The sequence below is a fragment of the Sphaeramia orbicularis genome, chromosome 5 (assembly GCF_902148855.1).
Source record: "Sphaeramia orbicularis chromosome 5, fSphaOr1.1, whole genome shotgun sequence".
Classification (NCBI taxonomy): domain Eukaryota; kingdom Metazoa; phylum Chordata; class Actinopteri; order Kurtiformes; family Apogonidae; genus Sphaeramia; species Sphaeramia orbicularis.
In genome coordinates, this window is record NC_043961.1 from 51,378,364 (window position 1) to 51,393,041 (window position 14,678).

Sequence of the window (14,678 nt, forward strand, 5' to 3'; positions counted from 1 at the left end):
TGGAGAGCTGCTGCCGAGGCTGTGGTTGACAAGCGCTTGTCACTCAGGCATAGAGTGCATTTAACCAATACGTTCTTGTGCTTTCGAGAAATAAAAGGGAAATAATGGGAAAATCGCCGCTTCTTGAAGCAGCCATGTTCTCGTTCCATTTTCTCTGTCAACTCGTGATGCGTGTTGAACAGTACGCACCGTATGCACGTTCACCAAAACAGATCAGGGAACACTCATGTTGGAAACTGTCAATGGAATGTGGTTTAAGTAATGCAAGAAATCACGATCCTACAGTCCAGTAATGCCATTTAGTTATCGTATGTTTGGTGTAGTGCGTTACCTTACTTTGTTACGCATAGAAGTAATAAATTTACACTAATCCATTACTTTGTAATCTGTTACCTCAAACACTGAATGGTTACATTGACTGTAAATGCTTCGGCTGTCTGATACTGTACAGAATTAGAGCCTCCCACTGAGCTCTTACCAAGCCCTGGCTGTGAGAACAAAGCCAGTCGCAGCAGAAACATCTCTCTCATACGCTACCCTCTGCCAGATAAGCAAGAGTCGATCTCTTCACACAAATCAGAGCATTTTACATGTAGCATTTTTATGTGGTTAATCTGGAACAGAGTTCAAAGCAGAGCTGTGATTTGCGATGGCTGTCCTCACAAGAGAGGAAGCCTCTTCTGTTGGTAATAAGATGAGACACTGATAGCATTGCTAGTACGCTCTTGTGGACCTCTCACATGGAGATGGAGAGTATTACTGGACAACCGCCCTGAGAAAGTATATGAAGATTACCAGTGTTGTGCAAGTTACTTCCAGATTCCAAAACACAGGATAAGATGGTGATACCCTTGTGCGAGCACGTACAAAAGTTCATTGGTGAATGCCACAAAGTTTAACCACAACCAGGAGGCTTGCGTACAGCGCAGGCCCAACCCAGGTAACGGGACATCCACCCAGGGCAAGCAGGGGGGTCCGCATCATCAGTAGTGTTTCTCTGGATCATAGGGTGTTTCGACCATTCACACTATACACCCTCCCCGGAGGCGGCCAACTACAGGGTGATCAGCCCCCAGTTTGCGGCTCACGCCCAGCAGGGGCACCCCACTGCCCAAACCAAGCCCGAGCTGAGCACACACAGACCCCGACCTACAACTTGGGGGCCCAAGTCCTCTTTATCCAAAGCCACTGGCTGTTTCTTTCTGCTGCCTCCAATGCAGTTTTAATGGCTCTGTGCTGGCCCTGGCCCCTGACTCCCAGGTCTCTAAGGAGTTTGGTGGTAGATGTTGCCACAAACCCTCTGCATCCAACTTCCACTGGGCAGACTTTCGTGCTCCAGCCGCAATGTTGTTCTTCAGTGGCTAGTTCGGTATAGCGCAGGTATTTCCGTTCATATGCCTCATCCACAGAATCCTCCCAGGATACGGTGAGTTTGATGATGTAGACCTTCTTTAGGGAGGGGGACCAGGGCACCACGTCAGGTCTTAAGGTGGTGGTAGCAATCTCTGGAGGAAACACCAGTTGTTGGCCAATATTCACCAGCATCTTCCAGTTGCGTGCTAAGCAGAGCTGGCTTCTCTCTGCCTGTGCAGAGCTGTTCCTGGTTGGCTTAGCTCCTTTGCAGACAAAGGCAGTTGACCATGGGGGATTGGACACTGGCAGTGGCAGGGAGTTGATGGTAGCCAAATTGTAACACATCACAGATTACTTGTTACTGTTTTTTAAAGGTAATTTCTTACTTTACAAAATAACTTCCTTAGAGTTGTAATGCGTTACATGACTCCTATATAACTTTGGAGTTACATACAAACTCTCGTCATAAATGGTACGTGCGCAGTAGAACCCCCCACCTCCCCCCCCGAGTACAAGAGATAGGAGAGCCTTGAGTCCAGTGTTGCCAACTTGGCGACTTTGTTGCTAAATCTGTTGACTTTTCAAACCCTCTTGGCAACTATTTTTTTTTTTTTTTGGTGACAAATCTAGCAAGTTCTAGTGGTGGTATTGGAGAGTTTTATGGTCCTTTGGAGACTGTGATGTGAAAGCATGTATCGTCCTGCAGTAACTGATTTCCATCATCCTAATGCATTCACAGGCCGTCAGTTTCACAATAGTCTCCCATCATGCATTTGCCTCCCCCCTGACATGATGATATGGATGGATATGGATGATACAAACCACAGCAGGAGCAAAAAGTTGTCTTTATTCAAGAATTGTTGTGGTTATTTAAAACTGTCAAATGCATTGTCACACGTTTGTCAAATTTTAAAAAAGCATGACATCTGCTCATCTGATAGAGATCATAAAACACAAGCGTACACTGTACCAGAATAATCAACTGAGAGGCAGCTGTGTCACACATTGAACTCAGGTCTGTGGTTTTGGTTAAATACATCTCGGCTTGACTTGTCTCTCCTTGAGTCTCTTCCTTGACTCTTCCACTTGCATCTCAGGTGGGAATTTCTAAGATCCAAGGAGAGGAGTTACGGGTATGCAAACTGGGAAAATGAGGGGAGGGGTAGGTAGAGGAGGGAAGGAGTGAATTTGGAGGTGATGTTGTCCAAAGTCAAGTCTGTATTTGATCCTGTAATGCGACAAAGTGATTCACCAGAGCCTATCATAACTGACATCACTGACAGTCTGCAGCCGGTGGCAATGAATTTACCAGAACGAACTACAGTTTGTTTTCTATGACGCAGCTTCACTGTCCCCTTTATCCTAATTTTACAGCTCTGGAAGTAACTGTGCCTTGCTAAAAATGAGTTGCAAATCTAAGGAACATGTCTGCATACTACATTTGCATTAAAATGTTGACATAACCTTGGCTGTTCGGCACTGAAAACACCCAGCACGATTATACACAGCACATTCTGAGGCACACACACCTTCTGTGGTAAAAACAAATGAAAATACATCATGCAATGCATATTCACTTAAACTAATTGGGTTTTTATTATTTAATGACTATCTAAAATTATTAACCCATCCACTGTATGTAGCACTTCAAAAATGAATGTACAAAGTAGGGCTGCACGACACTGGAAAAAACTGACAGATATTTTTTAACCCTGTGATATATAAAAAAATACTCAGGAGGATATAATGCAGTGTTTTTCAACCTTGGCGTCGGGACCCCACATGGGGTCGATTGGAATTCAAATGAGGTCACCTGAAATTTGTAGTAATTGATAAAAAATAACAAAAAAAAACTTTCTAATAAAAATTATATGTGAGTTGACAGAGACAATCCCAATACATAAAAGACATGACAAACTCTGAAGCTGAAACTGAAGCACTGTGGTACTGTTTATCTTTCAAATGTTCATTGTGGTCAGTTTAAGATGTTGCAGCTCTTTTGTAATTCATAGTTTGAGTTATTGTTTGTTCAGTATTAATTGGCAGCTTTGTAAATCCAAGCTGGACTGACCAAGGAAAATAAAATTCTCACTTTGTGCAGTAATCTAAACCTGGCTTTTCTGCCTCCATCCATAATATTATACATTATATAGCCTAAGTGTCATCTAAAATTACTGTTTATTTGCAACATAGTCTAGAAAACTATTACATAATCAAAAACAAATTAATTTGAGCAAAAAAAAAGTCTCAGTTTTGAATGTCTGGGGTCGCCAGAAATTTGTGGTGTTAAAACGGGGTCATGAGCCAAAAAAGGTTGGCAGCCACTGATATAATAGCTGTGAGGGGCCGACGTAAATGGTCAAACAAATTAGTTGTGTTTCCTCTTGTTGTGGCAACAGATGCAAGACACTATTGACACAGAACACGTGTTTCAGTATCATCCTTCTTGTAGCTGAAATAATTCCAGATAACTGACGTTGCTTTTCTTTTTGGCACAAAGTCTTCGTTTTCAGGGATTTTCTCTTGTTCGTTGCTCATTTTTCCCAACTTACTTTAGTAGTTGAGTTTTTTCAGTCACAGGTTCCATGTACACAACACACCTTTGTATGTAAAAGGATATGAAGTCAATAACCTAAGTGACAGTAATGTATAACAACACCAAACAACCACAACAATCAAACAGTACCTCAACATTAGAAAGCACTATTATACAATCCTATGTAAGTCAATCAGTGTAAACATGGTCCATCTCAGTGTTTAACCCTTTCATGCATGAGTTATGAGAACTTTAATCAAGATTTTTTTTCCTGAGTGGTTTAATTCCTCTAGGCATGAAAAAACCAATGACATTGAAATTTTTTTTTTTTTTATGAACCTATTTTTCATGGAGTTGCAAAAATGTCCACTCAGCTGGACACCATGCATTTAATTTTTGAAGCAAAGAAACACGTATTTACTGACATACTGTGTGAAAACTTTGGAATAAATTTTTTTAATGACACTAATCTGATGTTTTGTCCCATTTTCACATACTCTAATACTAGTTATTACTCGCTTTATGAAGATAATATGAAAAAGTAAACCTTTTTGTTAAAAAAAAAAACAAAAACCTGTTAATTACAGTCTAATAATAAACAAGCAACTGATCTACACTCAAACATGTTACTGCAGATCAGGTTTATCAAGAAGAGCAAAATTACAGTAATGGTATGAATGTCAGTGTATGGGATGATCCATTGTGTTGGCTGATATGGAACTAAAACAATAAAATCCGTGAATATACAAGAGAACTGCTTTGAATAACTGTCCACTGTAGTGACCACTATGCATTAAAGGGTTAAGGTGCCTCATTGTGCACATAATCTCAGATTCCTATATTTTCAGGAGTAAATTAGGTTCACTCCAGTCTGACAGGGAACGGCCTTTTTAAACATGTACTGGAGGGGGATTGGATCTCATAGTCTTGGAATCTATAGTGAGAGTGTGACGTTTGCCGGATGCTGAGACCACTGAGCTAAACTCCAGGTCGTTGCTCACTTTTCAATGTTGTTACCAGCGAGTCACTCCATGTGTAGGGGCGCGATCTGCAAACTGATTAAGAACAATTGTGATTGGTGGATCGTTGTGCGCAGTGTGTCAGGTACCCAGGTTGAAATTAGATGAGAACACGTTGAGTTCATTTGCCTCCTACCTTGCAGGACCTGCGATGTGACTATTGTGCATTGTGACGACGATTCTCAAACGATATATTGTGCAGCTCTAGTACAAAGTCAGGAACATACACGTAAGAATACACTAGTTGGTTTATAAAAATGGGTTTTCCTACAGAAAATACTGAGGTAACTTGCTATTTCAGAGTCTGTGCAGCGTATACTCTGCCATCCTCTTTTTCAAGCCTCACTCTGGGGTCAGACAACAACAACTGAACTGCAGATCTGTGAATATGAGCAGGGAGCACGAAGTCAGAAGACCGACAAAGTAGAAAGGGGCAGAAATTTAAGATCAATCCTGAACAAAGTAAAGAGAGAGTAAGAGCAGGAGAAATCTGCTCATATTTTTTTTTTAGATTTGAGCTTATATATTTTACACACTCCGGAGATTGATTAATTTCTTTGTCGGACCAGTAAGTCACATAATCAAGCTGGTTAAAGACAAGCACACTTTTGCGTGTTTGTGAATCTCTCTTTGAAATAAGTATTTTAATCTTGGCAATATTTGTGACTTACCAAATAGATGAATGACTTACCAAATAGATGAATGACTTATCAAATAGCAGTACTGAAATAAAAGGAAGGCAGATCTGAACCAAGGACCACTCCTAGATCTCAACCCGTCAAACAGGCCGATTAAATGCCATATTGAAATAATGTGCGTCGACTGGTGAGTATTTCATAATATTAGTAAATGAATAATGAATGTGGTGAAAACACACAACGTGCAGTGGCGATAACGTGGACTGTAGCAGGCAGAGATATTTGCTGGGGTTTATACTGGACAAGCAAGTCCCTGTAGATTTGCAGAATATGATTTTCTGTCTGTAACACCTCAGTGTTTCATTTATGGTCTGTTGTGACACATTTTAACTTTGTCAAAAAAATTGCACCTCCTCTGATTTACACATGGCACTTATTCCTTCACATCTACAGAAGCTGAAGTGTGACTGATCTGAGCCTGTTGTTGCTTGGATGTGACATCTAGGACAAGGTGTGAGGAAATATATATTTGTGTATCGTCAGCATAAAAGTGATATAATACTGTAATTGTGATATTCTCCTGAGACTCAAGAAAGTAAAAGTGGCTTTTTTAAATTTAATAATTGCTTTGATTGGATGCAACAGTTTTTTTTAGATAAAATTTATATTTTTTTTATGGAATGTCCTTTGCAGTTGACAGCGTTTTTTTTTTATTACCGTCCGCTGGGGCAGGTGGGGGTATATAGATATACCAGGAATACTGTCCGTCTGAGTTTTTGTCCAAAAGATTTCTCGAACACTGATTCTTTTCAAACTGACCACACATGTTCTTTACCACCAGTTTGATGGCTGAATTTCAATTTTTGGCTTTTTTATATATATGAATTTTTATAGATTTTTGGAAATTTAAATTTAGGCAGTTTGTCCAGCCCATTTCTCTGACACTTTTCACCTGATTCTTTTCAAATTTCACACACATGTTCTTTACATGTGCCTTTCTTTCTTTTTTTTTTTTTTCAACAAATGTTTTTACAAATAAGTTTTTAAAAAGATTGAAAACAAACAAAACAACCAAAATTCAAAATTAATTCCTGGGTAGGCAACATATTACTCAGCAGGAGGGGCAAAGTGTTGTGGGACTGGGTGAGGAAATTCATAGACTCTAGTTACTTTTTCACTTTTTTTTTTTTTTTTTAAGTAAAGCTGTGAAACTCATTCTCCTACAGAGGACAAAAATGCATTGCTTGGTCTCAGGAGGATATATATCCTTGATGAACACAAAATCAGCAAGTAAATGTATGAACTGTGTAGCTGTGGCCAGTTGCTCAACAATAAAGGTCCAACAGAAACAAAACTGAGCAACACCTGCCAAATGTATTTATTTTTTTCATAATCATCTATATCAGAGCATCTGTATGTGTGCGTATCTGCACAGTTCTGAGAAAGTGAGACGTTTTTAACTGGCTAATTTCGTCCCTACAGTTGAGGAATAGTCCCATCTCCACATTAAATATCTCGGCAAGATGATAGAACTAAGATTTTGGGAAATATCAGTAATTTTGGAATACAATAGCCTTACAATCACGTTGCATTGCCCATGATGATTAACCAAAAGTGCAGTACCACGCTGCACGATGGGAAATGAAGTTAAAAACAGGAACAATGCCTTTACTAACTTCAGTCCCTAGATATCAGTATTAATATAACCCATGGTCAACATGTATTTATTTCTGGATTTTGGCCAAAAAAAAAGTGATAAAACATGACTTTATATTCAATAAGGTCATGATGATCGAGGCTGGTTTTGAAAGCAGGGGTTTGAAAACTTTATTGTTCCCCAGAGAGAGCACGTCTTTGGCTCAGAATAACAGACTATTTTGTTCAATAAAAAAAAAAAAATCATACTGACATGGACATATTTGACAACACAATGTACACTGACAGCATCAAACATGCATCAGCAGTACAACACACAAAGTGTAATGCCTCAGTACTTGTGTGTGAATCACTCATTACTCTGCTACATTTGGCTCTTGTGTTCATCACTTTGACGGAGACTGGAACAGATGACTCCTCAAGGCTGTTTGAGGTGAACTTTGGCACCTTGGGTTTTCTAACACTGCACATGAAAGCACAACAAACACATCCTGAAGACAAGCTCTACATATTAATCCTGAATTAGACAGACAACTACTGCAATGCATAAATCTGATTAAAATTTTTTTTCCTTAAATACATAAAGGAGAGGAAAGTCTCTTGGCCTTTAAAAAAAAGGTTTTTATTTCAATAACACTGCTGTATAATACAGGACATTTCTACATTTAAATATCTAAAACTGGCTCTTATATTATAGTTTTCTGACTTGTTTACAAGTGTACAATTACATCAAGATCAGACACAGAGGCATTCATTTTGCTCACTGTAACATCCTGTGTTAGATCATGTGCATGGGGAAACACAGTTGTTTATTTTCTTTCAGTAGAATAAACAACAACAATATACAACAGTTCACACTAATCCCCCCATATCGTATCATACCGTATCATACCGTATCTTATCTTATCTTATCTTATCTTATCTTATCAATATCAACTACTTTGCAAATATGTAAATAATATGTATGTTTGTACAAAAAAAGTTATTTAAATATCACTGTTATATTTCCTGTATCACTCTTAAATGTTTTGTATTCTTATCTTATCTTATCTTATCTTATCTTATCTTATCTTATCTTATCTTATCTTATCTTATCTTATCTTATCTTATCTTATCTTAACAAGGTGAAATATGCTGAGGTTACTTTATTTTCTTTACAACTACCTGAAATTTCTTGACTTGATAGGGCACAGTGGAAGGGGCAGGACTACAGATGATGTTGTAGTGGGTTGTGTCCAAATTTCCCATAAACACACAAGCAGACACGAATCTTACATATTGATTTGGAAGTATGTTCTTTTGTTGGCAGCGCCAAGAGTAAGTCCGGATCCTTTCTGGTCTCATTTTTACAATTTTATTATTGATTTGATCTGATCACAAACAAAATATAACTCAGCTGAGGATCCACACCCCAAGTGGGGAAATGGATCCAGAACATTCCAATGCGCATCACTTTTATAATCCTTGTAAACTGATCTTCAAACTATGGGCTGAACCCCTTGGTGGGTTGGATCACAGAAAATGGACTGGTGTCATCTTACTCTAAAGTCAAGCAGATGAAATTCCTCAACTCAAAGCAAAACCCATACAGCGCATTAGAATAAAACTCTGAAAATATGAATCCGTGTCTTTAAAACTGAAGCAGAGTCAAGGTTTTTTCTTGCCTGTCAACATGGATTCTTACTTCCCTCTCTGTAGGGACATCTTTTGGGACTCTCAGCAGGTTAATTCTTCACAAAGCAGAAGCATTCAGTTAAAACTCTGTGGACTCAACCTTTTTGGTTTCAGAAGTTTCCCTAATTGACCACTTCTGGCTGCCAAACCAAAGCTTTGGGAGTCTGTTGGCATGAGGCCAATTTAGCCAGGTTTTTACCTCAGAGTTTTCATTGTGATGCAATACGACTAACTGCTGTTTTCCATCTTTATTTTCCAGGATGCGGGAGAGGGACCTACAGAGCATGTGCAGAAGGGTGCTGCTGCTGACCGTCTGTTTGTTGTCTCTATGGGGACAACTGACCAGCGCATCGTCACACAGAAGCCACATCGGTATGACACTGCATGCCTTCCATATGTCTGTTTGTTTGTTTCCACAGATAAAAAATCTTACATGTTTTCCCTCATAAATCATTTTTCATTCATGGGTTAGCCTACACACACTGACAGCAGCATGTACAGTATTGTTCTGGGCTTCTTTCCCAGAACAACTTAAATCTGCTGCTACTGGCTGATCAACCACTCTCCAGAGACACGGAGGATTAAAGAAAAGTACTCATCTAATGTTGCTTTTTTTCTTATATTTCCTTTTACTGTTATTGCTTGTGAAAGGTCTTAAAGGGTTGATCCAGGGAACCGTTACTATGTATTTGTTGAAAATAACTGGAGTCTTTTGTTTCCCGGCTGCAGAGGGGACAACCAGATTGTGGAAATGTACCAGCAGGATAGATATTTCATGGGCAATAACGGTAGAAGGAAAGACAATCAATACACAAATACAGTTTTCTGAATAGACTTTAACCCTTTACAGCAGGGGTGTCAAACTCATTTTAGATCAGGGGCCACATTCAGGCCAATATGATCTCAAATGGGCCGGCCCCAGTAAAATAATGACAGTGAAAAATGTACAATTACGTTATGAAAATGTTTACGTCTACAAACTTTCCTGAATAACACAAACAACCTGAAATGTCTTGAGTGCAATTTTGACAGTATTCTGCCTCAGGTTATCATTTACACATGTGCATTGCAACTTAAATTACAATTACAAATACACAAAACATTTAGTAACAGGTGGAATATTGGGAAAATTCCACTCACCTTTCTTAACACATTTCAGTTTGTTCATATTTGTTGAAGTTATTCACATTTTTTGTAAAAGTATAGTTTGTAAATGTGAATATTTTCATGTTATTTTACTCTTTTTTTTTTTTTTAACACAAAAATAAAGAAAAAATGTAGTTTTCATTATTTCTAGACTGTTATGATAGTATTTTACTGGTCTGACCCACTTTAGATCATATTGCTCTGAATGTGGAATCTGAACTACAATGATTAATATCTTATATGTCATTTGTGCATTTCACAAATTCATCCTGCGGGCTGGATCAGACCCTTTGGCGGGCCGGTTTTGGCCCCCGGGCCACATGTTTGACACCTGTGCTTTACAGTCTTTTCATAGAAATACTCTGAATTTCACATTTTCAACCTTAGTTGGTTATTGAAGGATATAACAAGATTTTATTACTTTTGTGAATTTTTTCAAAATGTTTTATTGTTATGTAAAAACAAACAAGGTCAATGAAGTTACCATATTTGGTTCCTTTGGTGACCAATAAATAAATAAATAAATAAATAAATAAAATACAAGAAGTGAATATAAAAAATACAAGAAACTCACTTGTAAGGTGAAAGGAACATGTATTTTAGAACATCAGAACATCACTTTTAGAACATTAGACCAGGGGTGTCCAATCCTGGTCCGCGAGGGCCGGTATCCTGCACGTTTTAGATGTATCCCACTTTCAACACAGCTGATTCACATAATATCATCAAGCTCTGCAGGAGCCTGATAACGACTGTCAGGTGTGCTGGAAGAGGGAAATATCTAAAACATGCAGGATACGGGCCCTCGAGGATCAGGATTGGACACCCCTGCATTAGACCAACATAAGTGCTGATCTAGACACTTGTCAACATTCACATTATTCCTTTGAACATCATTCCTTACATTAGCAACATTACTTCATGGTACCTAACAAAGCAGGTACACTCACTGTTCATGCAGAGGTGCACCTTAAGGTGAAGACACACCAACGTGACTGCCGATCATCACCAGAGAAGATAGCCCGACTATCAGTCAGCTCGCGTCTCCTCGACATGGTCAAAAAAGTGTGAAGAGCACACCAAATCAACTACTGACTTCAGTGTACGTTCTACGCTTGAGCGAGATGTAAAACTGGAAAATGATGGAACATCTCTCTAAACACAGAGCGCTGTCGTCAGTCATTGTTGTCAACAGAGAGTGTTGAGTAGTCAAGAAGGGTTGTGGTTGTTTTACTCATTGAACGGATGGCTAGTAAGAAGAAGATACTGTTGCTGTCAGCTCCTGGGCTTCTTCTGGTGGACGAAGAAAGATTTCACAGGAGAAATCGCACTATGCTAACAATGCAAACAGTGTTCACTTCATGGAAAGAATGAAGTCCATAGGCAACACTGACTGGCACTCATTCAGATATGACATGAGCAGTGAATGGACTATCATAGAAGACAATAAAAGTGTGAAGTACCTTGGCATAGCTGTATTCACATGGAAACTTCTCATTCACTGATTCACCAGTCAAGGGCTATCCCTCCACCGATCAGAGTGGTCCGACTGAACAACGAGCAGTGGCCGATTACACATGTTGAATCGGCCGAAAAGACTAGCGATGGCTTCAAGAATGGCCGATCGCAGAGAACACACCAACCAGACTCATGTCACTGACCTTGCCATACTGCCCCATGACGTCTGAAAACCAAAAATCCTGTTGGTGTGTCTTTGCCTTTACAGACCCTGTAGACCACATTTGAACTGAGATTGTTGTTTCACTATAACTGTTGCTGTCACTGTTTTTTAATGTGTGCAGAAATTACCAAAAATAATCACTTGCCCAATAAAGGGTTAATAGCTACTGTTTACATTCAGACTCACTCTCCAAATATGTGTTTATTATTTCAGTGTTTTTATTAAAACTGTAAATTATGCAGCATTATAAGTTCTTGAAATACATTTACAATATATTTACTGCATTTTTTCTGTCAGAATTACACATCTAAAGCACATGATCTATCATAATATACAGCAGAAAAATCACTTGTAGTGTGTCTTGCTCCAGCAGGCAGAACATGCCACAATGAAATGATTTTTATCCCAGGTCATTGACTTGTACTAGCCATACTTTTGTGAGCTGATATATTTAGCCAAGCTTTGATGGGTTCTCTGCTCACTTGTAAAAGGCGAAGACGAACAGTGATGGTGCATTGGGCGCACATGGGAATTCAACAGCTTCATAGTCATGCAACTAAAGCGTCTCATCATCAGAATACCAGTAAAGCAACTTGCGCATGCAGCTCTGCATGTGTGTGTTGTTGATGCGTATATGTGTATGTCGCAGGAGACGAGACCTTTCAAAGCGATTTTCCTTTAATGGAACGATGGCCCGATCCCTGGGCGTAATGATAGGAACTGTGGCTACACATTGAAATAATGAGCCTTACTCCACTGGAGGGATGCAGCTCGACATCAGCAGAAACAAAAACATGACCAGCAAAAGACTTTAATAGGGCATCAAAACCTTCAGCCATGACAGGGTAGATAGACTGCACAGAGAGAGGATAATAATAAAAGTATGTGCCCAGGTGTGTTTCAAATCCAATAAAAAAGATTGTAGAGGTAGCAGTAAATTCAATTTTCTGTCATCCTGATTTTTAACCTCACCAACTGCTGAAAGATTTGACTATTTAATATTAAATATCTTAATTTCAGATTTACAAGTGGGACTCCACTTTAGAATGCTGTTTGTTTATTTTTACTATTGCATGAAACCTAAGGGAGAAATTAGAAGATATTACCAACTTTTGATTAAAGGTTTATACAATTAAAACACATTCAGAATATGTTACCACCAACAACTGCACTGTTGCCTCTGTGGTTTAACATGAGCAGAAATCCTTGTAAATGGGCTTTAAATACTTGTAGATATCCTTGTCTGGAATCTCCTGGTTTGATGCCATTTATTTAAGAATGAACAGACTGGTTCTGGCATCACATAGGCCCACGGGTTTCCACAAAATCATATTAGATGTTTGTTTGTTTTTTTCATTGTGTGTGTCTTCTACATGTCCTTTATACAGTACCATCTGGCCCAACAGTAATTTTAAAGGTATTTGTAGTTATATACAGATATTTATGACCCCTGCTGTGAAGCCATCACCATATTAGCATTTTGGAAATAGAAGTGACCATATTTGGGTTCAAGGGCAGATCTGGAGAATAGTGAGAGATGAAACCAAACACACCTCAAGAACACAAGACATTTCACTGGAGAGTTCTTTCCTGGATCAGCGTTGTGTGTGTTTCTTCACTGTTCCACTCCAGATCCAGTCCCATTCATTCCAAAGGGACAAATGAACGGGAGTTGTAGATTCCAAGCAATTATTTTGCCCCAAAGTCATCCAAGTAAATGTTGGGCTCATTTCTCACCAGCCACATCAATTCTGGATATTTTTACATTAAAAGAACATTCTTCAGACCGACAGATCAGAAGAAAATCCAATTTGTTTAAGGAATATCTTTTTCTCACAAAGTTTTGTGAGAAATCTCATCACAAATCTCATCTGATGAAGGTAAAAAAAAATGGATAATTATGATAAAATACTGCTGGTTAATTTATTATTTTATTCAGATCTTTTTAATATACATTCATCAACTCCTCTGACTGCATCCATCCAAGAGACAGGGAGCTGTTTCATGTCATTGATGAAGTGAAAACTGCATCATCACATAAATGGAGGATCTGTGCTGAAACTTACCAAACTAACTTTAGACTGAAACACTGAACACCTCAATAGTCTCATGTTGAACATCAAAAAGTAATCTTAGCTACATGCCATCATGTTTGATGACCTTAATTACCCACTAAGTCAGGGTGCAAACATGTGGCTCATGGGCCAAAACCGGACCACAAAAAAGGGCTCAGTCCGACCCAAAGTGCAAAAATTACACAAAAGACGTTAACAGTCATGTCACTGAGTCTTGACAAGTTGTTTTGATCATAAAGTTATATACTATACTTCTTAGTGCCAGATGCCTGTTGCTAAATGTCGTGCATTTGTAGATCCACTGTGATCTGTTAGTTGCAACGTACATGTGTAAATCATAAGCTAAGACATAATACAGTTAAAGTTGCACCTTTTTTTCTTCAGATATTTCAGGTTATTTGTGGTTCTTCACATTTTTTGTGAAAGGATAGTTTGTAAATGTTGTACTTTTTGCACGAATACAATGACACAAATTTGGAGTTGTCATTATTTATAGGCTATTTTGATATAGTTTTACTGGTCTGGCCCACTTGAGATCAGATTGGGCTGAATGTGACATTGCTGCACCAAGTCATCCTTGAACTTGATGACAAAATCCTCTGATGATCTAATTAGTGCTACTTCTAAAGTACAACTGATCTGTCCATCAGTGAAATAAATGTTCTATTCAATAAACAGGAGGTCAGAATGTTGGCAGACTGACCCACCACCCACTCACAGATGTTATTTGCAGCTATTTCATTACAATAGAATGAATAATATAATAATAACTAGCGTGGGAATCCACAGGTTCTAGAAGCAGTAGAGTTGATCAAATGGGAAGCTGAACTAAACTTACTGGTGTAACACACAGATTAGGAAAAAATATAATGGCCCTCATTTAGTTTTGTATTGAAATCA

The 14,678-nt window shown here is 38.7% G+C and overlaps 1 protein-coding gene across 1 annotated transcript in view; it reads left to right on the top strand.

Annotated features, from left to right (window-relative positions):
* tafa3a (TAFA chemokine like family member 3a) overlaps positions 1-14,678 on the top strand; it is a 190,277-nt gene that overhangs the window by 112,269 nt on the left and 63,330 nt on the right. The window contains exon 2 of the mRNA XM_030135386.1: positions 9,136-9,248. Coding sequence (XP_029991246.1) covers positions 9,137-9,248 — 112 coding nt within the window. The 5' untranslated portion in view covers position 9,136. The remainder of the gene's footprint in view (positions 1-9,135; positions 9,249-14,678) is intronic.